At 36.6% G+C, this 25,479-nt stretch overlaps 3 protein-coding genes across 4 annotated transcripts; 2 read left to right on the forward strand and 1 right to left on the reverse strand.

Moving 5' to 3' along the window:
* Positions 1-1,315: 1,315 nt before the first annotated feature.
* On the reverse strand, positions 1,316-3,912 carry LOC132912716 (WD repeat and FYVE domain-containing protein 2). The gene is made up of 7 exons (XM_060970397.1): positions 3,270-3,912; positions 3,005-3,146; positions 2,724-2,929; positions 2,377-2,616; positions 2,152-2,290; positions 1,800-1,999; positions 1,316-1,713 (listed from the first exon to the last, which is right to left on the reverse strand). The coding sequence occupies exons 1-7, from the start codon at positions 3,428-3,430 to the stop codon at positions 1,575-1,577; spliced, it is 1,227 nt and encodes a 408-aa protein (XP_060826380.1). The 5' UTR covers positions 3,431-3,912; the 3' UTR covers positions 1,316-1,574.
* Positions 3,913-10,838: 6,926 nt separating this feature from the next.
* Positions 10,839-13,017, forward strand: LOC132912954 (AKT-interacting protein-like). The gene is made up of 7 exons (XM_060970797.1): positions 10,839-11,192; positions 11,288-11,469; positions 11,553-11,617; positions 11,867-11,967; positions 12,081-12,268; positions 12,358-12,526; positions 12,660-13,017. The coding sequence occupies exons 1-7, from the start codon at positions 11,178-11,180 to the stop codon at positions 12,741-12,743; spliced, it is 804 nt and encodes a 267-aa protein (XP_060826780.1). The 5' UTR covers positions 10,839-11,177; the 3' UTR covers positions 12,744-13,017.
* A 142-nt stretch (positions 13,018-13,159) lies between these two features.
* On the forward strand, positions 13,160-16,184 carry LOC132912955 (cdc42 homolog). Of its 2 annotated transcripts, none has more exons than XM_060970799.1 (5): positions 13,160-13,453; positions 13,882-14,088; positions 14,155-14,264; positions 14,367-14,564; positions 14,649-16,184. In XM_060970799.1, exons 2-5 carry the CDS (start codon positions 13,911-13,913, stop codon positions 14,736-14,738), a joined length of 576 nt encoding a protein of 191 aa, XP_060826782.1. In that variant the 5' UTR covers positions 13,160-13,453; positions 13,882-13,910; the 3' UTR covers positions 14,739-16,184. The 2 variants fall into 2 exon arrangements, with proteins under 2 accessions (XP_060826782.1, XP_060826781.1); XM_060970798.1 differs by having other exon boundaries at positions 13,166-13,457.
* The last annotated feature ends 9,295 nt before the right edge of the window (positions 16,185-25,479 follow it).

Consider the following 25,479-nt stretch of genomic DNA (forward strand, 5'->3'; position numbering starts at 1 on the left):
TATGATCAACACCTCGCGCGTGGACATTGTAATAGTGTTAATTATATAGCAAAGTATATTTCACGCGTAGCATGTAGAAACTGATTCGAAAATATATGTTTAACTCTGTATAAAATAATAATATTAAATAATTTCCTGTATGAATCCATACATGATAAAAATATATGACATAATAGTAGATCAAAGGAAAAGGCGTATTTAATGCCATACGTTTGCCCAAATTGTATTCGTACGAGTACACTGCTTGATTTTTAACGTACTTCTACAATAAATGTAATTTTTCTTTCCTCAAATGCTTTTATCATTTATTACAATAGAGAAATCAATATTATGCTAATCTGATAATGAAAATTGTATCCAGGTACAAGGTATGCATCCTATTATTAAATGGAATGATTGAATAATTACAAATACAAATTTCATTAAACAAATTAAATAGTCTATAAAGAGAAGACTTCTTTCCCATTTTAATTATACATACTTGTTTGCAAAAATCGTAACATACCTATAACTTTGATCATATATTGTTTAATCAAATTTTTATTTTTCATCATTTCTGTAAGAGTATGCATAAATCTAATTATTAGTATTAGTATTATTATTATTATTATTATATAATTAGTATATTTGCATAACCTGTACCTAGTTTAAATGTTTGGAGAATCATAATTAATGTCTAGAGATAAATCAGGTTTCGGGATAAAGCACCTCGTATAATTGCTTGTAAGAAACTATAATATAAATAATTAGGAATGCAACAAAAGAAAAAAAGAAACGACTAGGAACAACATTGACAATCACTGACAATGTTTTAACGAATTACTATTGTTTAAATGAATACGCAGTTTAGAGCAATTCCTCAAAATTGTCAATCTGTATATTAGATTGTTAATATAATTTCACACTATACATACTAATGAAAAATTTGATATAGACCAAAAAGTGTTAAAAATTTTCCACTATATATCGATCAGATGGAAATGTAATTCAGCTTAATTTTGTACTTCAAAATGTAAAATTTCTTACAACTTCACGTGATATAATGTAGTTTTTAATAATCATATTTTGTTCATTTAAAACAAAAATAATTTATTTATAGTTACTGCGTTAAACGCGTAATGAAACAGTAAGATTATTTTTTGTAATGAATTTGATTAAAAATCCAAATCTATTAATTAGTGCTTTGGTCGTTTGTAAATATGATTGCACTAAATAAGATTAAAAAATATACTATTTTCTAGCATTTGCTGAATAAGTTATGGAGTTACTTTTTCTCTGTTGGAAGAGTACTTGCAAGTATATATATATATATATATTTTTCCAGTTATATAGATATCCTATTTTGGTGTTGCAGAATATTTCACGAATCCAGGATTTTCTTATGCAAGAAGCAAATTGTAATATGTAGAAACGTAATTGTTTTTATCATCAAATAAACGGATTTTAAAATAATTTCATAGTCGTAAAAATAGGCTCTGGATATTATACTTTTACATTGAAATAAGACAGTAGTTTTCTGTTATGCCTTACGATTTGATTAATTTTGTTATTTGTAGATAAATATATCTGGAAGTTCACTGAAGAAGTGCAGAAATATCCCAAATCTTAATAAGACGATCTTGACCGATAGTTAATAATCGTCGCCTAGGAGCATCAAGATCCATTCCAACGACATTATGCTTTGCGTCATGGAACGATGCTAGAGATGTTTGGCTATGTAACAGATACATAATATCATTTAAACATCCACCTTGTTTGTCAATCTTAGTGATAAATCTAATCTCATTTTCCCTACTTACTTCGCAGCTTTAAGTTGAATATGACACTGATCGCACACTCTAACTTCAAATTCAAAACCCATTGCTGGTATTGGTATTCGTTGAGATGTACATCGTGCGCATAATGCACGACCACAATGACGGCAATGATGCTGTCTTAGACCTAATTGTCGTTGATCCATCATAGCCTTTATATTCCAGAAGAATGGTCTTCCACAAGCCTATATTTATATATAATTATATATTATATTTATGATATTTATATTTATAATAAAATTTTGTTTAATGTAGGATCATAATTAGCATAAAAAACCATATTGGTTGTAGCATTAAATTTCAGAATCAAATTAATTATAATTTTACAATTACATACTTGGCACGTATCGGATTCTATCCAGGCTGCAGTTTCTTTTCTATTTGCAGCCATATCCCAGCATACTATTACACCATCTTCTCCTCCAGATAACAACATACGCTCTGCGCTTGCATAGCACAGTGCAGTTACTTTGTTGCTGTAAAATTTGTTTAATTGTGATTGCAAAAAATGTACACTGGAAACTAATTTGGGAAGAATTTCTTAATAGGCTGAATAGCTTACTGATGTCCTTGGAGTTCATAGGCTGTACCTTGCCGGCCTCCAATATCCCATACTATGATACTTTGATCAAAACTTCCAGAAAACAAAAGCTGTTTTTCAAAATCCCATGCTAATGTATGAATGCTTCCTGTATGTGCCTTTAAAGTAGTGATTAATGTAACACCATTAGTATCTAATTTCAACATTGCTATTTGTCCAGAATAATCACCAACAAAGGCATGTTTTGATTGCGCGTCAAATCTGAATAAGTTAAGGAGATGTGTGTAGTTTTAAAGAGGACTTCTTTCAATGTAATATACATATCTAATTAAGAAATCCGTTACAAATTATTTCTCACAAAAGGATACTGCAGAGCGGTGTACCATGCATCAGTTTGATATGATCCTAATTTTTGTCCTGTTTCTGAACAATGTAATTGAAACATTTTATCTCGACCTATACTTAAAACCCATTCGCAATTTGATGCAAATATAACACCTGTCACTCTCGCTTGATGCGCAGCATATTCACGCATGGCAGTCATTTGATTATAATCTTGCTCCAAAATGAATTCCTGAAAATAATGAAAATACATTGAAATAAAGAAAGAAATTGATAATTTTCCATAGAAAACTCTTTTAATACATACATTTATAGTTCCATTCTCCAAACCAACAAATAATTGTCTAGTTTGTACACAATAATGCATTGATGTTGCACCAGCAGCCATATATTGACAGACACTTGGCCAATATTGGCCAGAATCTCGTTTCAACCAAACTCTAACAGTCCTGTAAAAGACATTTCCTTAAGAGCATGAATAACTGAAGAAGACAATTTTTCGACTAATTATTGTAACGAACAATCAAGAAATTCAATTTTAATATTAGAACTCGAATATAATACTCATCTACCTGTCATCGCAAACACTAATTACACCATCTTCGCGCGGTATAATGATAGCCGCATTAACATCGTCATTACATCCTTCTAATTTCGATAAAAGTATAGGTTTTCGGCTTGTGCTGAATTTATCATGATTTACTCCCGGTGCGGGCTTTATCTCTGCTGCCATTTCAATCTTTAAAACGTAATATTTGAAGCAGACTTGTCATTTGACAGTTGTCAGACTTCAATGATAATCAGAGTTTATATACGTTATGAAGACGGAAAGTCGGATTTTTTAACAGATTGTGGAGAACCTATCGGCGCTATTTGTGTAATTCCTCGTGAATTTTTCTATCCTTCCTTTTCAAGTTCCTCTTTATCGATTGTTACAACTTTCGCGGAAGTTTCTATTTGCGTACATTATGTAATAGAAATGTATGCACACACGATTTATGTTAAGAATGTAAACAAAAAATGATGATCAATTGATTTCACTAACAGGACTATTATCTATAGCAGAGCTTTGTTACCAACTTCCTTGCAGACACAGCAAATCAATTATTTTTCGGATTACTTTCTTTTTATTAAATAATTATGTTGCGAGGCGATAATTTTCCAATGTTTTTACAAAAATAATTTTCGAATAATTCTTTTAATAACCAGTGCTTGATTACTTAAAGTTCTTATTGATATTTATCGGCTTCTATTGTTGGTAAACGTTATTTCATAGACAAGATGCAGCCATAGACGAAGTAAATATAGAATGGACATGACATGCAATGCTTTTTCATGCCCCATGTTTTGGTGGACACTTGAATCCGTTACCATTTTTGTATCACATGCAACTGTATCAATTAATACATAGTATAGAACTGGCACAGATAAGTACTTACTGGTTTGACTAATTATTAAAACCATCGTTGCAGAAAATAATCTTAGCACGTTACAAAATAAAAATTTTATAATTTACACATCAATTAATAACGAAGTAAACAATGATAATAAATTATTTTCAATTAAAGAAATTTCTTTTTTTATTATAGTTTCGCTATCAATCCTCAAGGACTATTTTAAATTGCTAATTATTAATCATTTTGAAGAATAACATTTATTTTTAATAAAGACAGTCATAAAACTTTTTCGTTCTCTTCCATTTATTGAAATATTTGAATTATTCAAATACATTTATTAATAATAGTATGAATATTTAAATAAAATTCCGTTATAGCATTTTCAATTATAAAAACTTTTCATCAAGAACACAATTTTATTACTGCTAATGGACATTGCCTGAAAAATGTTTCCTATTCATTAATTTCATTAATTTAATAGTTTGAATAGATTAAATTAGCGCGCGCTTGTACACAGGAAAGTCGGGTGCTCCTATTGGCGCAATATATTGCAAAATCAAATCAGGCGTCTCTATTGGTGAAAAATATTGTAAACTCAAATCGAGCATTTCTATTGGCCAAGAATGTTGCATCGCTCGTAATTTGAGGAGAATGCTTAGCGCGGGGTGGCATTCTCTGTTGAAATCTGTGGAGCGAGAATTCGTCGCATTAGCCCGTAATTATTAATACTTTTATTCCAATTTATTCATTATTTCTACACTTGTATCTGCTTCATTTAAATAGTACGTTCTTATCTAATCACTTATTAATCATCATTATAGTAAGATTAAGTAATTTTTCAAAACTTTTTCTGTACTTTTCTCGTTGACTGCATATCTGACAGTTAGTGTTATCGATATTTGAATATAATTTGAAATTGTTGGTTTCCTTCTGTACAGATTATTGGTACGTGATCAAAAGAATGGGGATTTACGGAATAATGGACGTCACAGGTAATTACTAATTAATTCGTTGATTTTTCATGCAGATTTGATAATGATTGAGCTATTGTAACAAAGCAAATGTATGTATATGTTTATTTTCTCTTTTTGTTGGATCAATGATAGTCAATATTTGCTACATAATTGTTACACAGCTTACGATTGATATATAATGACATTATTTTATAAATAGTCGCATAATTTTTTGAAAATGTTAAAATGAAAGAAAAAGAGGTTATAGAAATCATTTTTTTTTTAATATTTCGGTTATATAGATCGACATTAATAATTGCATATATTATTAAGTAATTAATATTTTCATATCAATATGTAGCAAATTATACGAATCATTTAATTGTTATTAGAAGATGATCTATCTTCAGGCATGTTTAGTTAAAAAAATCTAATTTATTAGAAGCATTGTCGAATCTTCATAAGGTGCAACGTAATATATTAGTAAAAACCATATTTCAAACTCTGATGACGAACATTCACAATTAAATTCTTCTTGTGGAGTTGGTTTTACATTTTAGAATATTAATAAATATTTAGAAATATGTTAGAAAATATCTTGCAATACATAAACAGTGTTTGGAATACTAGACGTATATATAAGCTTTTAGAAACGGTGATATCTCCAAAACAAACTCTCAACTCTCCCCCTCTATTTCTCCTTACTAATACAATCTGCTTTCAGAGAATGTTTGTGCCCGCGCGCAATGCGATCGGTAGAGTCAGTGTTTGCTGCGTAATAGCATTTATATTTTCTAGAGCACAATAGCTGTTAATAATTATAAATTTAATTACAATAATTGTACGCGAAATTAGAGTCAGTGTGTTCGTCGATTGTTAACTACGGACGCGTTAATAGCCCTTTCTTTCTCTTTTATTATACATCATTTTAAACATTCGCTTTCGGTAGTAGAGTCGCAGGTTTCGCAAGAGGATACAACCACTCCTGAGACTTGAGAATGTAAGTATTTCTATGTATTGTATTCTAAATTATTTTATTATTCGTATTTTGAATGAACTATTATCAATTTTTACTGACATAATATTTTTATATTTTCACATTTTTAGATTTTGCACAATATTAAAATTGTAATATTGAAATATACAATAAGAATGTTTATTATGTTTCAAAAATGATTAAATTGTCATCATTTTTAGTTTAAAAATTGTAATTTTAGTGTTTTAATTTTTATAATAATTAGATTTTAACAGAATTTCGATTTTTGTTGTTATTCAAATTTTAAGTTTGAATAGAGTTTTATTTTTCATTATCTTTAAATTTTTTAAACCATGAATAGTATATTTTTAAGAATAAATTACAATATTCTACTTGTTTTGTCACAGGTATTTCACAACTTCCAGCTTTTCTTGTGTTTATGGAAGGATGCAGTGGTGCCTGAAAACTAAGCATGTAAGAATCTATGCATATCGTATTCCAATTAATTTTATTCTTTGTATTTTGCTTTAATTATTATTGATTAAAAAATAAGGTCTAACCTTAAACTTTAATATCAAAATTCCACTTGTTATAATAATTAGAGTTTACTAGCAATTTAACTTTTTTATTATTATTAGTTCAAATTTTTCATAGACTGTTTCATATAATAGCTCATATTTTATTTAAAGGTTTATCATTCCTTCCTCTCCCTCGTGTTTCCTGAAAAGGACCTAGTGGTGCTTCAAAAGCCAAGAATGTAAGTAATTTTGAAATCTGTACTTAATTTTATTCCTTGTTATCTAAATTTGTCATTCTTGAATTGAATATTGACATTATAATTTTAATAGAGATTAATATTCCACTATTTCAAATTTTTCAAATAATTAACATTTTCCTTAAGAACAAATTATAATGTTCTATGTTTTGTTACAGTTTTCTTCTATGGCATTATATGGCTCCTCCTTGATGACGATCTACACCATGACTTTCCCTGGTCTACCGCAACATCGATGACTACGTCCTACACATCATATTGTAAGTCGCATGTATTTCTGTTCCTCCGGTCACTCAATCATGTCGTAGGACGAAAGGTCCGAATCGACACGGGTGATTGGTTGTAATTTACGTAGAATTTTTTGCGAGTACAGTGACCGTGGATATTTGTTATATCCATGAGTAGTAACATTTCTTCTATGTATTATTTATTAGTTCAGGATAGGTCTTCTTGCACATCGCGTTTTTTTTTTATATCAGTTACATGATACTGACAAATTTTATATTAATAATACCGATAATAGTACTAACTGATACAAACGATATATTAACAATTCATTTGAATTTTATGATTGAAGATATGTTCACTATAATTACTTTTGAAGTTGGAATGTGTATTTACTGAGAATTGAAATGACTTAATTAAATATTTCGTAATAATGAAGTCGGATACCCTCCGACTTCGTTGCAATCAAAATTGCATATCTGATGATAATGATAATAATAAGTTCTTTTATTTTACTTTCTGTTTTTTGATGACATTATTTCAAAGGATTTAATTGTTTGCCCTTCATTTTTGAATGTTGGTATTGATTTAAAATATATATATAGAGATATTAAAGTTCAGTCCTGCCGTACTAAAATGTATTGAATTTTATGTGCAAGAAGAAATTTCGCGACAGGCAAATTTTGGAATCAAAGCAACAAGTTTTGAACATTGCTTTCGTACTTTCGAAAATGTGCTTTGATGAAGGGATTGCCTGAGGTTGTTTGCATTAATATTTAATTTTGAGTCAATTATTAAATAAATTTCATATTCAGGATCAGTTTATTTCTTTTCTATAAATAAATTCAATATTAGTATTTTGGCAGACTATTAAATTAATAATCTAGACTATATAGTGATAATAATAGAGATAAAGTTCGAAAATGCAAAATAAAGGAAGATTAGCCCGTTAAATACAAATTAGATGGACTAATACGTTTTTTAGTTAGGATTTTCAGGTTTAACCCCTTCCGTATTCAATGCCAGGATCTCATTCACGTGCTCAGGTGCTACTTGGGTGAGAGAAAGGCAATGAGTACGACGACCATTGATTTTATAATGATTTGTAAGCGACTGACGATGAGTTAGCGTATCGTGCACGACGTACTTTCTACACAGTGTGTGTGGTTAGGTTGTGGAATTGCGTCGTTTTCGTACTTTTCCTATTTACTATAAATCTAAATCATAAAAAATAAATTCATACCAATATCATTTCAATCACAACCTGTAAAAACAAGGATTCGTTATCGAATACAGGGAATCAGAGATATTAGTATCATTAATTTTATTGTTAAATTATAATAAATCTACAATTTCTTTGAAAAATAAACACACTCTCTGAATTAGGAATATTTGTAATTAAAATTGAGATTAACTTTTATCGCGTTGTACGCAATGGTCGCTAGCCCTCGTCAGTCGATTTCAGGAAAATGGTACGTAACGTTAGAGTGTGCATGTTGTATGCCAAACTCGGGTGTCGGAGGCGTCCCGGGACGTCTCTCTAGTGTAGGCCTTTGCGCCCGGGTTATGTGTGAGAACCGTGGAGTGAATGTGTTGGTGTGCTTGTTTTGCTATTTTTTAAATTTTAAATATAGGTTTTCGGGTAGGATAGGTAGTATATTTTCTGGTATGAATGTTAACTATAAGTAGGTAGGGCCGGGCAGGTTGGCACAGTCTCTCGTCGGGTAGGCGCGTTTTCGCGTGTCCAACCTGTTTCAAGAAATTTCATTCGAAAAATCGACGGTGAAGCTGACACGAATGGAACATGCCATCGTCTTTGGCTTTGTCCGTCGATTTTTTGAATTCCGCGGTCGCGGTCGCGATTGGGTTTCGACACGAACGTTAATATTGCTCGAGCATGCACATGCGAACGGACAGCGATCTCTATATGATCGTTGTTCGTCCATGTACTTGGATCAGCTTCCGCGATTTATGTTTTCACTTCACCTTTGTACGTTATTTTTTGGTTTGCGATTTAGAAAGTCTCGAGCTTAGACGTAAGTTTCAGCGGGCATCGCGCCCGAAGAAAGAAGAGGCTATGAGCCGAAGAGGCCCGGCAAACTGCCATGCAAGAGGGCAACTACTAATGGCTTTTCATCTTCTGGATCATCCAGAGGATGGAAAGTCATTCTCGTTACTACTTTGTCACTGTACTCGCTTTTAGTATTTGTAGTAGTATTAGTTGTGATTTGTTTATTTGCCGACGTACATGTCGGCCCATCGTCATATTGGGCTAATCGCGGTTTTTCAATTAGAGTTGCGAATTTAAATTTCGCGTTGACAATTAGAGTTGCGAACCCAAATTTCGCGTTTAACAATTAGAGTTGCGAAAAAATACTCATTTCGGTTTGGATTAGCGTTGCGATGAAAAGACGACCGCGTTTGCTTTACTGTAGCGAGTTATAAGATGTCGCGATTGTATTCAGTATTTTCTATTGTGAATAATTGTTAGAATTTATTAAAGAATAGAATTTAAATTTGTCGCGTTTTGTTTTATTTTAAGTTGAATTCAAATGACGTTAATTTTGAATTAATTTCGTAGCGTAGCGATTTGTCACCATCGCGCATATTTGAAGTAGTTCTTTTTTCATTTATAAATAGTAACTTTACATTAGATTCATTTTAAGAATTAGCGTTGCGATACATTTCGTCGAGATTATTTCAATAGCTTTTTCGATTAGCGTTGCGTTGATGAATGATCGCGTTTCTATGCGTAGTGTTGCGTCTATGAAATGCCCAAACTTCTTCCACTGAGATTGTGGAAACTTGTTCCTGTTCCTGGATCACCTGATGCAACGAAGACAGTTGCAAAAAGGTAGTCAAGCATCGGCAGCTTCGAATGTAGCTGCACTGCGACATTTCGATATTAGCGTTGCGTATGTTGAAGTATGAGTGCATACGTTAGTATTTATTGAATTTGAATTTGTTACGGTTTGTTTTATCTTAAGTTGAGTTAAAACGACGTTAATTTTAAATTAATTTCGTAGTGCTGCGATTTGTAATGATCGTGCATAGTTGAAATAGTTAGTTATTGAAGTTCTCTGCGGGCAACTGGGGAAAATACTATTCTAAATCCTTTTGAAATACTTCTTTTGAAACTCTGGTCTTTGATCTTTTCGCTACACGTGATTACGCTCTCAATTGTTCGTTATAGAGTCTCTTTCGTTTTCTCTTTTATTTCTACTTTTTTTACACCTAGTTTGGTCCCATAACTCGGTGGGATATATCAATCAAGTGTATAGGTGTAAAAGAAAAGGTATAAATGTATTTAGTATATTGAAATAATAATACAATTATTATTATACACGTATATATATACATAAGCCAAATTACTACATGTTCTTTGAACTCAACACACTCTGAGATCACGCTCTCTCTCCTAGTTTACTCTCTCCTTTTTGGTTAACATATGTCTTATATTACGTTAGTCAGTTCGGATTTCAACAAATGCATGTCTATTTCAACCAAGGAATCTCGCTGCTAGTAGCTCTGATTAGGATGACAGAGCTTCTTTTGAGAATATAAAGTCGAATTTACACTGTTCCTTTAAAGTGAAATATTGTAGATTCAGCTTGGCAAATGATCTTTCTATAGCTATATACATATACTTATGTATGCATTGACTTTATTGCTTTCGATGATCTCGATTATTCAGTAGAATATTAATTCCTATGTTGGCTGCAATAAATCGCAGAGGGCGTAAGAAACACTGATTTTTTCAGGTCGGTATTTCAGAACCTGAGATACAAAGTCCTATGTAATGTCACGTCTATTCTGTCCTTAATTAATGATACAGTATAGATCTAACATTCTATAGGACTGATAAGAAGATATTTATTCTTATCTTAGATTAGATAATAAAAAATAAAATAAAGAGCATTAGTCGATATATTAGTCAATCATATAAGATCTATGTCTTCCTTCGTTTATGGTTGTTCACATATAGCGTGAGATGGAATATTTCAGAGGAGATGATAGTAATTGGAAATACAACAGAATAGCCAGTTATCTGATAAAATTTGTGAAATAATGGAACATATTTTTATTATTTAAAATCTTAAACGTTGATTATATTTGAGACATAATCCTACTATTTTTCTCTTAATTACATCAGTATGTCAGGAGCAAAGGTAATAAACAAAATAAGAGTAATTAAATGTTTCCTTCTAATCTGGAAGATAAATAGAAACATTTGAAAATAACAACTAATTTTATATGATATTAGGATGATGGTAATAAGAACGATAACCTAAAACGACAAGGTTCATTCAGGAAATTATTACCTTTGAATACAAATGGAGATTCTCAATTGAGCATGTCTGTGAAAATGATTGATAGGCCAACTGTGTCACAAACTAACAAAGAATATATAATATACTTACAGGAATACAATATTTTATCAGAATAGTAAGTCAATTTTGCAAATCAGTGTATAAATGTCTGCAGTGAATGAAAATCTCTTAGTTCTTTTGTTATTACTTTTTAAACAGTAATATGCTATGTGCGCAAGATCTGAAGGGTATTTATGTCATACCATCTGCCCAAAATTCCTTATGTAAGTAGTATGAGCAAATAAATATTATTTTTCTTTTTTTCAATGCATCTTATGTATGAGAAAAATTGCATTCAATTTATTTAAGTCAAATATGAATTGATTCTTAGGTCTTGCTTATCCTGACTTGGTCTTGTATAATGGTTTACATGTAAATATGTGCATGATTTATTGTTTGCCACATTTTCTTGTACACATTTATTAGACATTCCTGGATATTTATCAAGCTGTAATAAATGCATTTTGTTTTAGTATGGTTTGGAGTACAATTTGTGCGGCAAGGAATATATCAAGGAGGAATCTTCAGATTTAATATTACGCTACCACAAAATTTTCCAGATGGAGGATGTCCTGTAAGACTATACTTCCTGATACATTAGAATTTAGTTATAAAATTGTTTTAGATTTGTTTAAAATGCTTGTATACTGAATGTTTAATTGTTATTGTGTACCGTACAAATTGTAGAAAGTCACATTTCAAACTCCAGTTTTTCATCCTTTGATCGATTCTGAATCTGGAGAACTATATACATCATGGGGGTTTCCTGAATGGAGAAAAAGTAATCGAATTTGGCAATTGGTACAATTTATAACAAAAATCTTCACAAAAGTAGATATTAAAATGAATTCTGTAAATCACGAAGCGTCTAATTTGTAAGTATTTAGGAAAAAATATTTGATCAATGAATGTTGTAGTTGTCAGTTAATATTTAAATTTTATGCGTGTCATGTTTGTATTACAGATTAGAGAATAATTTCGAAACATTTCGAGATCGTGTAAGAAAATGTGTGAGAGAAAGCTTAAACAAAGTATATAGTTCACCTATGGTGGATGATCCTCACTATATTACTTTTAGTCCATACGTCGATGAGCTTCATAATTCCATTAAGAGAGAAATTTATGAACCTAAGGTAAAGAAATATATATCTAAATGTTTTTCAATTAATGTAGATACTAACATATTATTTGAAGCTTAATGAAAATAATTTATAATATTTTGATCTACTTTTTTATTAATTATGATTATAATGTGATGGGATACAGGAAGAAGAAGAAAATAAAGCAGTTGGATTATCATGGGTACAACCAGGATCATTGCAACCATTCTCTAAACCCGAAGCAAGATAATAAGTAATTATACTGTATACAAAATGCAATAACAAAACTAAAAGCTGCAGTCCTTAGGAAATAAGAAAATTGTAAATTTTAATGTATTTTTATATTAGCAAAAATGAAAATTATTTTTTACTTATGTTCAACATGTATGTATAAAATTGTTATAATAACCGTTTATAATACTCTTATATTTAACTGAAGTAAGAATATACAATTGTTGATTTATTATTAAATGTAGTGCTAATATTTCTTAAAATAAACATTTGGACGGAGCAACAATTTACAATCAGACACTTTTTATGTATTGATCTAGTACCAACTAGTGCTTTGTTATGATAGTGATTCTAGTATTTTTTTTACTTGCAACTTTTTTAAGTGATATAAGAAACAATATTTAATAATAATTTTATTATTATCAAATACATTATTTGCTTTTATATTGTTATAAACTCTAATATTAGATATTTTTATATTCATGATCATGTGTAACGGATGCCAGACGTGTGCAACAAGCAGTTGTGAATGAGCGATCGTTAAAAGAAATGCATATTTCGTGATAAATATAAAGTGCGGTGGAATATATTGCGCTTGATGGCGTTGAAGTGCTAGATGTTGTATTTATACTTTTTTACGTTTACCAATATATTTCAAGTTGTATAATTGTTCATTGTGATTTAAGATTATGAGTTACGATTTTAACCTTTAATGACAGACGTACAATCGTAGGTAATCGTCTTTCTTTTACGTTCGATAAGTTAACACGATTTTCCTTTTATAAGTTCATGTTATAGGTAATATAAAATGTAAATATGGAAAGTAATAGTTACTATTGTGAAGAGTAATAGGAAGTACTTTAATATAATTTAGTTTTTATATTGGAATTCGGTTATATGTTTGAAGGTTAAGGACAGGCCGACTTTGTATGTGATTCATCCGATAAGTTTCATTAAATTCGTATATTTCATATAACGTTAAATATAAAAAATTTAGATGAATTTATCAATTACTGACAAAGCGTTAAAAAAAGTTTAAGAGTGATTTGTACTTTGTTTATTGTTATTAAAGTCGAATTGACATATTGTACACAATATTCCCAGAAGTGTCGTGTGATTCGTTTGTTGTATTAACTTTAAATATGTATTTAATACAGCTATTTTAGATAATACAAGAAATATCAGCATGCAGACAATAAAATGTGTTGTGGTAGGGGATGGAGCTGTGGGTAAAACCTGTCTTTTAATATCATATACAACCAATAAATTTCCATCCGAATATGTACCTACTGTTTTTGACAATTATGCAGTGACAGTAATGATCGGTGGTGATCCATATACATTGGGATTGTTTGATACTGCTGGTAAATTTCTAATAACATTAAGATTTGTTTATAAATATAGCATACAAATACTATGTTATGTTACAGGCCAGGAGGATTATGATAGACTTAGGCCTCTGAGTTATCCACAGACAGATGTATTTCTTGTTTGTTTTTCAGTAGTGTCACCATCATCATTTGAAAATGTTAAAGAAAAGGTTATGTTCAATACAATTTATTTATCATTAGGATACTATTGAAATGAAATGTACTATGCAATAAAGGAAAGAAATGTCAATCATAAACACATTTTACTTTAGTGGGTACCTGAGATAACGCATCACTGTCCGAGAACTCCATTTTTGTTGGTTGGTACTCAAATTGATCTGAGAGATGACGTTGCTACTATCGAAAAATTAGCAAAAAATAAGCAAAAACCGATATCAGCAGAGCAAGGAGAAAAACTTGCCAAGGAATTAAAAGCGGTAAAATACGTAGAATGTAGTGCTCTTACGCAAGTAAGTATGCATCTGTTAAATAGGAAGACACGTCCTCGCTGTTGTAATCTTTTGGTAGTAATAACAGAGTTTTCAATGTTGCAGAAAGGTTTGAAAAATGTATTTGATGAAGCTATTTTAGCTGCATTGGAACCTCCAGAACCAGTAAAGAAGAGGAAGTGTACACTCTTGTAAAAAGAGTAACGGTTTTAAAAGGAATGTGTATTCTGAAGTGAAACAAAGTTACACATAATAATACCGAGCGGCAAATTTCATGCGTAGTATAAAGCACTGTTAGAAAATTCGAGACCGTGCGTATATGGTTCCTTTAAAAAAAAAATATTAATCTTTTGAAATTAATCAACAGCCGCTAATATTACAACGCGACAATTTCAATCCAATTTTTTCACCAGTATCATATCATAATGTTGGCCACATTCCATGCAACGTGAAATATTGACTAAAAACTTGATTAGTTTCATGGGATTTGTCAATTTTATCTAAAAGCAAATATATTTCGTAATGTATATTGCACGAATATTTTTTGGTTACTCAAGCTTTACCTTGAAAACCAATTATGTTGTTTAAAATTGCTTTGATATTTTTATTAGAATAATTGGTGCTATTGATTATTATTTTTCGTGTTTTATTCATTTATCGATAAGACGAGTTATAACGTAGAATAAAGTATTTCCTGGAATATATAAGGAATCAGAAGGATTTTGAAAAAAATAAAACAAAGCATTAGTTCTCAGTATACAGAATGAAATTACACGTTTGTAGTGAGATCTAAGTCAGAGATTTCGCAATGAATGTATAAACGTACAATATATCAAAGCTATATATGTATATTGTTTAGACACCTCTGATCGCATGTGACGAAAGACATGGAAATATTATTTTTCTGAACATATTCATTTTTCGTACATTTTTGAAATTGGGCAACTAAATCACGCAAATTGTTTTTATAGTAGCGCATTTGGTTTGGCAAAACTTTCTACATCTAATTTTGTACATATCAGCGTTACAGATCCACACTGATACGATGTATTAAAACGACGAACAAGAGGTTAGTAATAACAGGCATTTATATTTTATAAGATTTCAATGAATAAATTTGCTAATAATATTGGCTGCACTATATCAGACGCGGTATAAAATTCTTGTAAAAAATAGTTATATATGTATACATATAACTTTTCATAGAAGATACATACATGTACGATTGTATGGACGAAGGTCATAGCTGGTCGGAAGCATTGAGCTCATTTCCCAGTAAAATTGCGTGTTTACGTATTATTTATTTCAACGAATATTATATTATTTGATAAATAAAAAATCAATGCCTATTGTTTTTCTAAAAACTTTTTACTATACGTGAACTGGATACATGTGAGACAGATTTCTAAAATATAATGTTTTTTTTTGCGATCGAAACGTTTTTCAAAGAATTCGATCGACCATGATATTATGTGTGGGACGGTGTATGAGTGAGCATTATAAAGAGATCATCGATTGATTTTTACATTCTGTATCCAGTTAGGAGGTGGCATTTATTAGCATTATACGTGTCACGATATGTAGACGCAATTGCATTATAAAATATCCATATAAATATATTTATACTATGCATAACAAATTGTTTTCCCGTTTGTTCTGTATTTTTTAAATTGAAAGTATCTTTTTCTTTTTTATTATTCGTTATTCGATATCATTATTCATATGTGATTTCCACTTTAAGAGTAAAGAATCGTTGAGTGCGCTTAGCATTTCGTACTATTCGAAGCTCGAAACGTTACGTCTAAATGGAAATACTAGACGTCGAAAGACAAGCGGCAGATGGTTATTCGTCGACCTAACGGAGAGAAAATCGTACCGTGGACGTATAGTACTAATATTACTTATCCATCATGGATTATTGGGACTTTTCTCCCTTCGTCCTCGCGTCTTCTTCGAACCAGGTACTCCCATTTTCTCTCTCTCTTCTCCTATTTCTCCTTCTCTCTCTGTCCTTCTTTCTCTTTCTGTACCTGTGGCAGGTCTGTCTACCTTTGCCTGGCTCGATTGCATTGCCGTATAACGTAGCGCGTTGCGCCTTGTGGTTACTTCAATTAGGTGGATTCGTGGTTACGTATTGGCGTACTGGAGCAACTTAACCACGTCGGCACAGAAGGTACGCCAGTCACGGACTCATCACGGACGTGCCTCTGAACTCCCTTGACATTATCGCTAATCATTTCAAATCGATTCTCGCATCCATGAGAAAGCGAATTCTGACAGGCGGCATATGCGCGTTTCCCTCCTGAAATTTGTTGGTCGATTAATTGCAATCCAATTGAATCCATGAATAAGATTCGATGATCGGTTGGTCGTATACGTAACTCCAAAACACCTGGAAGAAGGTAAACACGTACAAGTTTATGCAATACGAGACACGCATTGTAAATAAAATAAATTGACCGCACGATGCTAATCATTTTTCGAACCGCACATTGACACAACTCAGTTTTAGGCGTATCTGCTCATCTCTGTCGGTGCCAGAATCGCTTCCCTTCTATCTTTATATCGCTCTGTACCGTTGCATGTTTCGTGTCATCGTTAAGCCGAATAAAACCGCGAGATCTACATATTTCGTAGTCATTGAGAAGATATTTCTCTCTGTTAAGATACAATCGATTTTTTTAGTATATCGTTTCGCTCAATAAGGATGAGTGTTAATTCGTCGTATACACATACAGGTCTGGTAGAAGAAAAATAACGTAGGTTCTTGTTAATAATATTGGTTGTTACTAATCGTATCATTTCGTGACTATCGTGAACCGTTTTTCACACTCAATGCGATATTATTAAGTTCAGAGAAGAAAGAACCATGAAGATACTAATCTGCATAAAATGATACGCTCTGTGAAGGTAGAAGAATAACTCGACGATTCTACGCACGAACTCACCTTCCGCCACTACTACTAAACGTAACTTCGTAACTTCACAAACCTATCATTCACCACGCAGGGCCCCATAGAACGTCAAGAGAGTAGAACTCGTCAGAAGCATCTCCTCTAGTTACTTTCCCTTTTCTAAACCCTCTACAGGGGATTCATTCCTACCTAAAAGAGCAAAACGAGAGAAAAAAAAACAAAGTCCAACGTCGGTCCATTTTCCGCGAAGAAAGAAATAATGTGTGCTAGGGGTTCGCACGTACAGTAAGGTACGATGCTGTTTTACATCGTAAAAAATGTAACTCCTTGAATCCAAATAAGAAATGTTTCGTTTCGAGAAGTAATAAACAAAGATAGGAGGATATAACGCTTTTAATGGCGCAGTTAGTTAATAGCGCGCGTCGAGCGATCTTGAAAAATCTCCACGGCTCGCTTAAAAACGGATGAAAAGCCGACTCAAGAGACGAACGCAACGATCGCGATACGCGTGTATACGTTCATACGCAGCCGAAAATCATCCCGACGTATATACATACTCGAGTGTTCAGCTTCTGGTATCTATAGTCAGCCATGAGTCGTACGATAACACGGTGGATAAGTGGCACGTGTCTCTTACTCTTCTTCCTAACCGACGGACAATGTTGCTCTCAAAAGAATCAACGTCTAAGATCTAGTTTTAAACTAAACCAGACATTCGGTCGATTCGACTTAGGGACAGCTTTTAGCCTGTCACTTATCACGAGAAATTATGCAGAGCTCGAATATTTTGATACGTCCGCAACGGCTGTTTCTAGCTGCAGTAGCATCGAGATTACGCGTCCGTGTTATCTGCTTGGATCGCTTCCTTTCCGAGGGAAACTTTTTACTTCCTTGCCTTTTTTTCTTTTTGGATATCGAATACAAGATGATTGCAGAGGGGTATAAACGACGTTGTGCATGGTTTCTTCTTTTTCTGGTCGCGATCCAATCGATCCGATAACGCGTATTCGTTTCTACCTTTACGATGGCCGTTCTTTTCCTTCAAAGCTGATCGGTCGAAATCTTGAAAATTCGGTTTCCGATTCCCGATTCTCGATTCTAGCAGAATTATCTCTCTCTCGAAACTAGTCGTATCAAACGGAGAAGGGTAAGTCTCACGGGAGCGTTTTCCACGTATTTATATCAGTTTATTGGAAGTTCAGATTTTCGATCGGTCGTATCAACGCGATTTACGAGCATCGCGGACCAGGTACGATGGCCGATTACATTAGTTCGAAACCGCTTAAAAGCATTATCGAGTGGTTAGATCGTAGAGGTAGAAAGGAATAGTCGATAGCTGGACGAAAAAACGAAGGACCTCTATACGTATTGGGATTGCGAAGGGTGCGGAGACAGGAGGGTGCAGCAATCAGGAGTATTGGATCTTTTGGGGTTTTGGCAAACGAGAGACGGTCGTGGTCGTTAGAGAGAGCGGTAAGCAGAAGTCGAGAGACAACGTGGGTGGCAACAATAGCTCTCTCAAGCGGCCAGATTCTGGTGGCACGACACGCATTGTACGAGCACAGTTTGAAGGTGATTGATCACCGTTGGTGATCGCGCGCGTACACGCGTGCATCGCGTTTCGACTCTTTTCTCTTCTATCTTTAACAAGGGACCCGTACTCGTTTAACATGTCCGGTTGACAACGAACTGGTCGTCGTAGTCGTCACCAATCAGATCTGGATTTTCGATGGAAGCGAACCACGGGGGGCAAGCATACCTCGATGAGTCCGATCTCGATGGATCGAGGAGCGAGGGAGAGCAAACGACCGCCGTCGCTGAAACCGGACGAATCATTTTGTATCTGGTCTCGTTTTTCTCGCGAGGACAAGGATCGCTCGTGGTAAGCCTTGTAAATGACACGCGACTGTAAACGGTGGAAAGTCAAACCGCTTTTCTTTACGCGTATCTGCCACGATCGATAAGAGATCATTCGTCTTCGGTGTATATTATAAACGTATGTACGTAGCTGTCGCTTACCGTTACGTCAGGCTCATCGATGTTCCAATAGATCATCCAGCACTCGCGACCTCCTACTCACGTCGCTAACTTTCGCACTGCGTTTGAAACGATACTTCTGTACGCGCTCTTTATTTCCGCGAGATAAAACAAAATGAGAGGTTGCGAATTACATGGTGTTTCGATAGAGGGGAACGGAGAAAAAGAGAGAGAGAGAGAGAGAGACATAGATTGGATTTGTATCCGTTTAGCCCGCTGGTAGTGGTCGTTGCTTTTTTAAAAAATCGTTTTTATAAAATCGCTCGCCGTTGCGAGGGTAGCTCGCTCATTTTAATACAAATTGTTTGGTCTCCGTCTATACGACGGTACCGCATGTCGCAGAGGCAACATTGCGTCCCCTACACCATCGTTACCAGACCCTCGTGAGCGAGCTTACTCGATCGGTAGCGTCATATGGTAAAACTTTGAGTAGACATTTAACTTAAGCGGCGTTGTTACGTTTTCCGCGACTGGAACGCGTGGTCCACTCGTAATCTCGTCTCTGTTTTCTTAAACTCGTAACTACGCGCGATACTCATCGATTCGAATTACGTTACGAATTTGTTTGGCGACATGACCGACGAATCGTAAGGTCGTGATAGTGCTAAATAAGTACTTAAGTGTATAGAGGAAGGGGAATGGCCAGTGATAAAGTTTCTCAACCCTCACGATGCGAGCTGTCCGATGATGCGGTTGCGTGCAAGGGACACGGACACGGATACGAACACGTACGCGAACCGAGCACTGACGGAGATCCAGAGGAAGCGGAAAAGGGTAAGAGGGTAGGAAATAGGGGGAGTAGGAGGAAGCGAGAGAAACAGCGAGCGAGAGGGATTCGAAGGGAAAAGGTCGGCGAGTGGTTCGTCAGTCTGATAACCCAAAAGAGGAAAAGAGAGGAAAGGAAAAGAAGATAGGTGAAGAGGTGAAGAGAAGAGAAGAGAAGAGAAGAGAAGAGAAGAGAAGATCGGAGAAACGTAGAGAAGAGAAGCGCGCGTCGCCCACTCATGGTGATTGCTGCCACCAGGTTTGTTCCTCGACTCCTTTGGCACCCCTCCTGCGTCACTCACCGCGGTGTTCATCGGCATCCCCACCGCGGCAGCTATCCCCGCTCTGGATAGAATCGCGCTCCCACCAAAGTCTGCTTCATCCCTCCTATTCTCGAGCATGATCGCTCGACCGTGCCTCCGTGGCCTCCGTATCACCTTCTGCTCTCGAGAGAACCCGGATTGTCCACCCACGCTGCTCGCTCATCTTCTTCCTCCTTCCTTTCCCTTCGTTTCACCCTTCTGTTTGCTTTCACGCCCAGTCCCGTCTTTCGGACGAAGGGAACGAAGAAGAAGCGATGTTGTCGCTCGATCGGAAGCTGATGTGCGAAGGGGAGCTACGTTTCGATCGTCGACAAACCATTAAAACCGACAGATCGTACAGACATGGTACGACGACACTGAACCACCGCTAGGTTGAGCGATCGTGTTTGTTCGGAATACGATTTCTGACCACCGCTGCGCTCTTCGGGCTACCGATCGTCTAAAGTTTGCTGTTTACGTCGTCCGACACTTTGATTTTACTCGTCGAATTTCCACTTTTCGCTTATACGAATCATTCCGATCGCGATCGTTCGTAGCCGTATACCTAATTCGAATTTACTAAAAATCGGAAGATGGAAACGGAAAGAGGGAACGAACGCGAACGACGGACGTGTGGTATCGGTATCGACAGATCGGCCGTTAATCGAACCGGACGATAATTAAAAGGTAATCAATCTTGGTTGTTACCTGAACGTGGAAAAGAAACGTCGAGAGAAATAGAATCGAAAGATTCGAGAGGGTAGCAAATTGCAGAACGAGGTCGCCAATCGGGAACGTGATGCGTTTTTTTAAGAGAGAACGATTACCGTTCCCGGAGGACGTTCGATCTCGTCATCTTAAAAGCGATTGGTCGTGGTTGGTTTGCGTGCGATTAAAACGTGCGTGTTCGACTCGCGTTCGCGGTTGGATCGATGCTTCGCGTTTCTTCTTTTAGCAATTTGTCCAGATGACGGCCGCGGCAAAATTGTGTCCATTGACACAGCGAACGAGCGAAAGGGAAGAAGGGATGGGAAGAGCGCTGATGGCGCTGAGCGTTCGTTTGGAGTTTTCGCGGTTCGTTCTAGGACGGAATCGAGTTGCTCCTGTGGTGGTGGCACGTAAGAAGTGCAGAGGTCGCGGCTGGAAGCTCGGTATCCGTAGCTCGGAGCTGAAAACGTAAGGGAGTTAAAACGCGATCCAATTTCTCAGGCCATTGAGTGCAGCGACTGCCATCTGTCTAACGGCTGGCCCCGTGCTTTTTACAGGCGAACCGTGAAATGCGCAAACAGAAGGTCCGGACCTCCTTTACATTTTAATCAAATCATTTCTCTATTACGTGGCTCGACCACCTTAAGAGAGATCCTCGCGAGACCGAAGGGTTTAATTCCTTTCTTCTTCTTCTTTCTCACGGAGATCGTTGTTTCTTTCCCTCTCAGATAGAACCGTCTGCCCGCCTTAATTTTCTCGTCCTTTCAGGTCGGTTCGATAGAACGACAAAGTCCGTGCTTTCCACGCGCGCAATTGTACGAGGATCGAACGGACATGGAACGAGACGTGATGGGACGAGACGCGATGCGATGCGATGCGATGCGATACGATGCGATGCGATGCGGAACGAGCAGGGAGCACGTGGTAGAGGGAGGCGACGAGAGCCGATCCGTAACGCGTCGATCTCCAACCTCGCCGGGATCAATTTAATTTTGTTACAAATAGCTACAACCCTTTGGTTCCCGACTCCCGTGGCGGGCACGTACGCTTCCAATCGGTTAATGACTGTTTCGAGGATCGATCGTTCGCCGAGCGAAAGCCTCGAAATAATCATCATGGTTTCACCGTAATTGCTCCGCGGGAAATGAGAAATAGCTTCGTACGCCGGCAAGGTGCAATTACGCAAAAATTAGTTAATTGTTCGTGAGTACATGGCCTCCGTTGAAAGCAGCACCGGTGGCGGGTAATCGAGGTTCGCGTAACGCAAATCCGATAACGATAACTATAAATTTCTATCCACGACGAATCGTTGTTCCGGTAATTACGGTGAACTCGTAAAACGAACTTTCTTCTTCTTCGGACAACCGCGACGAAGATGAGAGGAGCTTTCCTTCTCACGTCGCCTAGTTGAAAAGTCTAGGAGAAACGGAAGACGAAAAAAAAAGGAGCGCCGTTGCTCGTCGTACGTTGCTTTACCCTGTTCCTTGGTGTCCGAGCAGAGACGCTTAGGTAGAAAACGGAGTGTACGCTCTTGTCAAATGTTTTTTCGAACGGGCCGATATATGTCTAGCGCGGATTGATATATGTCTATCCGTGACGTTCGTATGTATGGATTTTGCGGCGCGTACCCGTCTGACACGGATGCTTGATGGCGACCGTGGAAGTAGATTCATCTTTAGTGTGAATTGGTCAGGGTTAAATAAAGCTGCTCCGACGAGTCTCAGCGGGACCCTCGCCGCTCGATATACTTGCTTTTCATAGATATATAATTTACCTAGCACGAAATCGCATCGAAGATTGATGCGACTACTTAGTGCGAACGGGTGGTGCGCGCGAATCTTGTCAGTTGAATCGTTGGCGATAATGTTACTGAAACGACAGTTCCCTCTCTCTGGCGATCGGTCGAATCGAACGTTTACGTCTAAATCGAGTTCGGTCGCATAAATTTTCCGATTCGCTCGAAATAGCTGAGGTCTGTGTTTCGCGGACGCTCGCCATCGTTACGGCACCAACTTTCATAAAAACCTTTGTAAAAATAATCGTTTCGACGATGCCGGAACATTTTCACAAAGAAATCCGGGAACAGGCCGATAACTCGTTTTCGTTCGTTCTCGAAACGCTGAAACTCCCCTTCTTTCTTGATTTTTTCTCGTCGTCGTCGTCGTCGTTGGTATCCCGATTCTATAGCTAGTCGATGTTTTTCGGTTGTTCGTTCAGAAACGAGGGTCGGAGATCGTTGCGCGAAAAAGACAAAAGATTCATCAGAAGGAGACGGTAGAGTAGAGTGGAGAGCTGAAAGATAAAGTTCGAAGGTGGTAGGTTGGTTTCGAGAGAGAGAGGTGCCGATCCACGACAGAGAGAAACAGGGAATAAGGGGTTGGATGCGATGGAGGGAACGGGGTAGGCATAAGGGGGTCGATAAAGTAGCGATCGCGCACGGGACTCAATTACACGCTCCGCCGCGCTCTCTCTGTCTCTCTTTCTCTCTCTCTCTCTCTCTTTTCCCCTCTCGCTCGATTTCTACCATCGTTTGCCCCCTCTTCCTCATCCTTTTCCTCTCTCGACCACAGCACCCACACCCTTCACTTCGCTTCTCTTCTCTTCTCTTCTCTTCTCTTCTCGTTTCATCTCTTCTTCTCTCCTCTCCTCTGCTCTCTTCTCTTCTCGCTCGACCACCATCAGCACTCCCAACCCCCAAAGCAAACCCCTTCCGCTATTCGGTTTTCCAGGCACCGTTCACAACCGGCTCATCCCTAACCTCCTACTATCCCCTGGGAATCTCCGAAGGGACGACTCGAAGCAGGAAATCAGCCAGACAATTCGACGGCAACGCTGTTCCTGTCGCGAGTTTCTCGCGTGCTTCGCTGTTTCTACCAATTTCGATTCACCCTTCGCATTTGGCTATCGCTCGCGATCGTTCTCGAATATCTTTTCCCTCTTGCCACCCTTTGGCGTTTCTCGTTTTTCCAATAAATTCGTGGAAATTTCTTCTCGTCGAAACGCGTAGCATTGGAAAGTCGTTCAAAAATCGTTTTGGAACACGATTGTTTGTAATGGATTCTTCTTCGTGTCCATGATACGTTACGACGCTCTCGACTCTCCACCACTGATCCATCATGTCCGGAAAATGTTAAGGAGCGTTCAGGCTATTCGTATTATTGTCAATATTATTGTCAATATTTCAGGGTCCTCGATATTGTATTGACAGCATATATTGATCGTCTAGAGGATCTCTTACGTACGATAATATTGAGAACCTTAAATATTGACAACAATATTGACCTTCCGAACGCTCCTTTAGACGAGCGACAAGTTCCAAGCTCGTTCGTACGTTCCGCCTTTGTATTTATATAAAACGAACAAAACCGTCGTTGGATCGTCGAAACCGCTCTTAATTTGCCGAACGGAGCGCGTAACCGAGAACATATCGATACGTGGGTATTTCAGCTTGACTGTTGGGACGGGAGTCTGCGGTTTCGACCGCGTCTCGACGAACGCGAACAGTCGTCGTTCGTCGAAATTACGAGCGTCTAGCCGATATTTTATTAATCCATCTCGGTTACCCGATCGATCGGTTGACGAAAGTTGACGTTTCTAGCGACTGTACTTCATGCGGCGTAATCGATGACCAAGACGGTCTTCTGGAGAATAAACATATCCGTATCATCAACGCTTATGATTATTCGAGTAATTAAACGATTCGTGACTAAAGGCTTTTAGTTTCGTTTGGATCGCTTCCATCCGGGGGAATCGCGATCGTTTCAATTATCGTGAATGCGTTAAAGAAATCGTCCCGTGACCGATACCGCTTGGAATTCCCTCGACGATCCGTTTGTTCCGGCGTCGTAACGAGCTTCGGATGCACACTACAACGGAGGGAACGTTCGTTCATTGGCAGAAGGCTGGCGCGATGGCGAAAGCACGAGCGACGATAGGTGCGACGACGGAACTGCGACGCACCGATGGATCGAAGGAAAGCTCGTTTACTGGAGTAGCAAGCGTGATCGCTGGCAGGTCAGCCTGCTAATTCCGCGACAAGACCGAGAGAAAAAGATTGCTGGAAAAACGAGGAACTAACGGGGTGGAGACGATCGCTGGAGAACGAGAATCGCGTCGGAAGTGTTCGGGGTCGAAAAGCGTGTGCGAGTTGGCGAAGAGGTATGAAAAGCCATGCGAAAGATAGGAGACAGAGAGGCAGAGGGCGATGGG

This window comes from Bombus pascuorum, chromosome 12 (assembly GCF_905332965.1).
Source record: "Bombus pascuorum chromosome 12, iyBomPasc1.1, whole genome shotgun sequence".
Lineage (NCBI taxonomy): Eukaryota > Metazoa > Arthropoda > Insecta > Hymenoptera > Apidae > Bombus > Bombus pascuorum.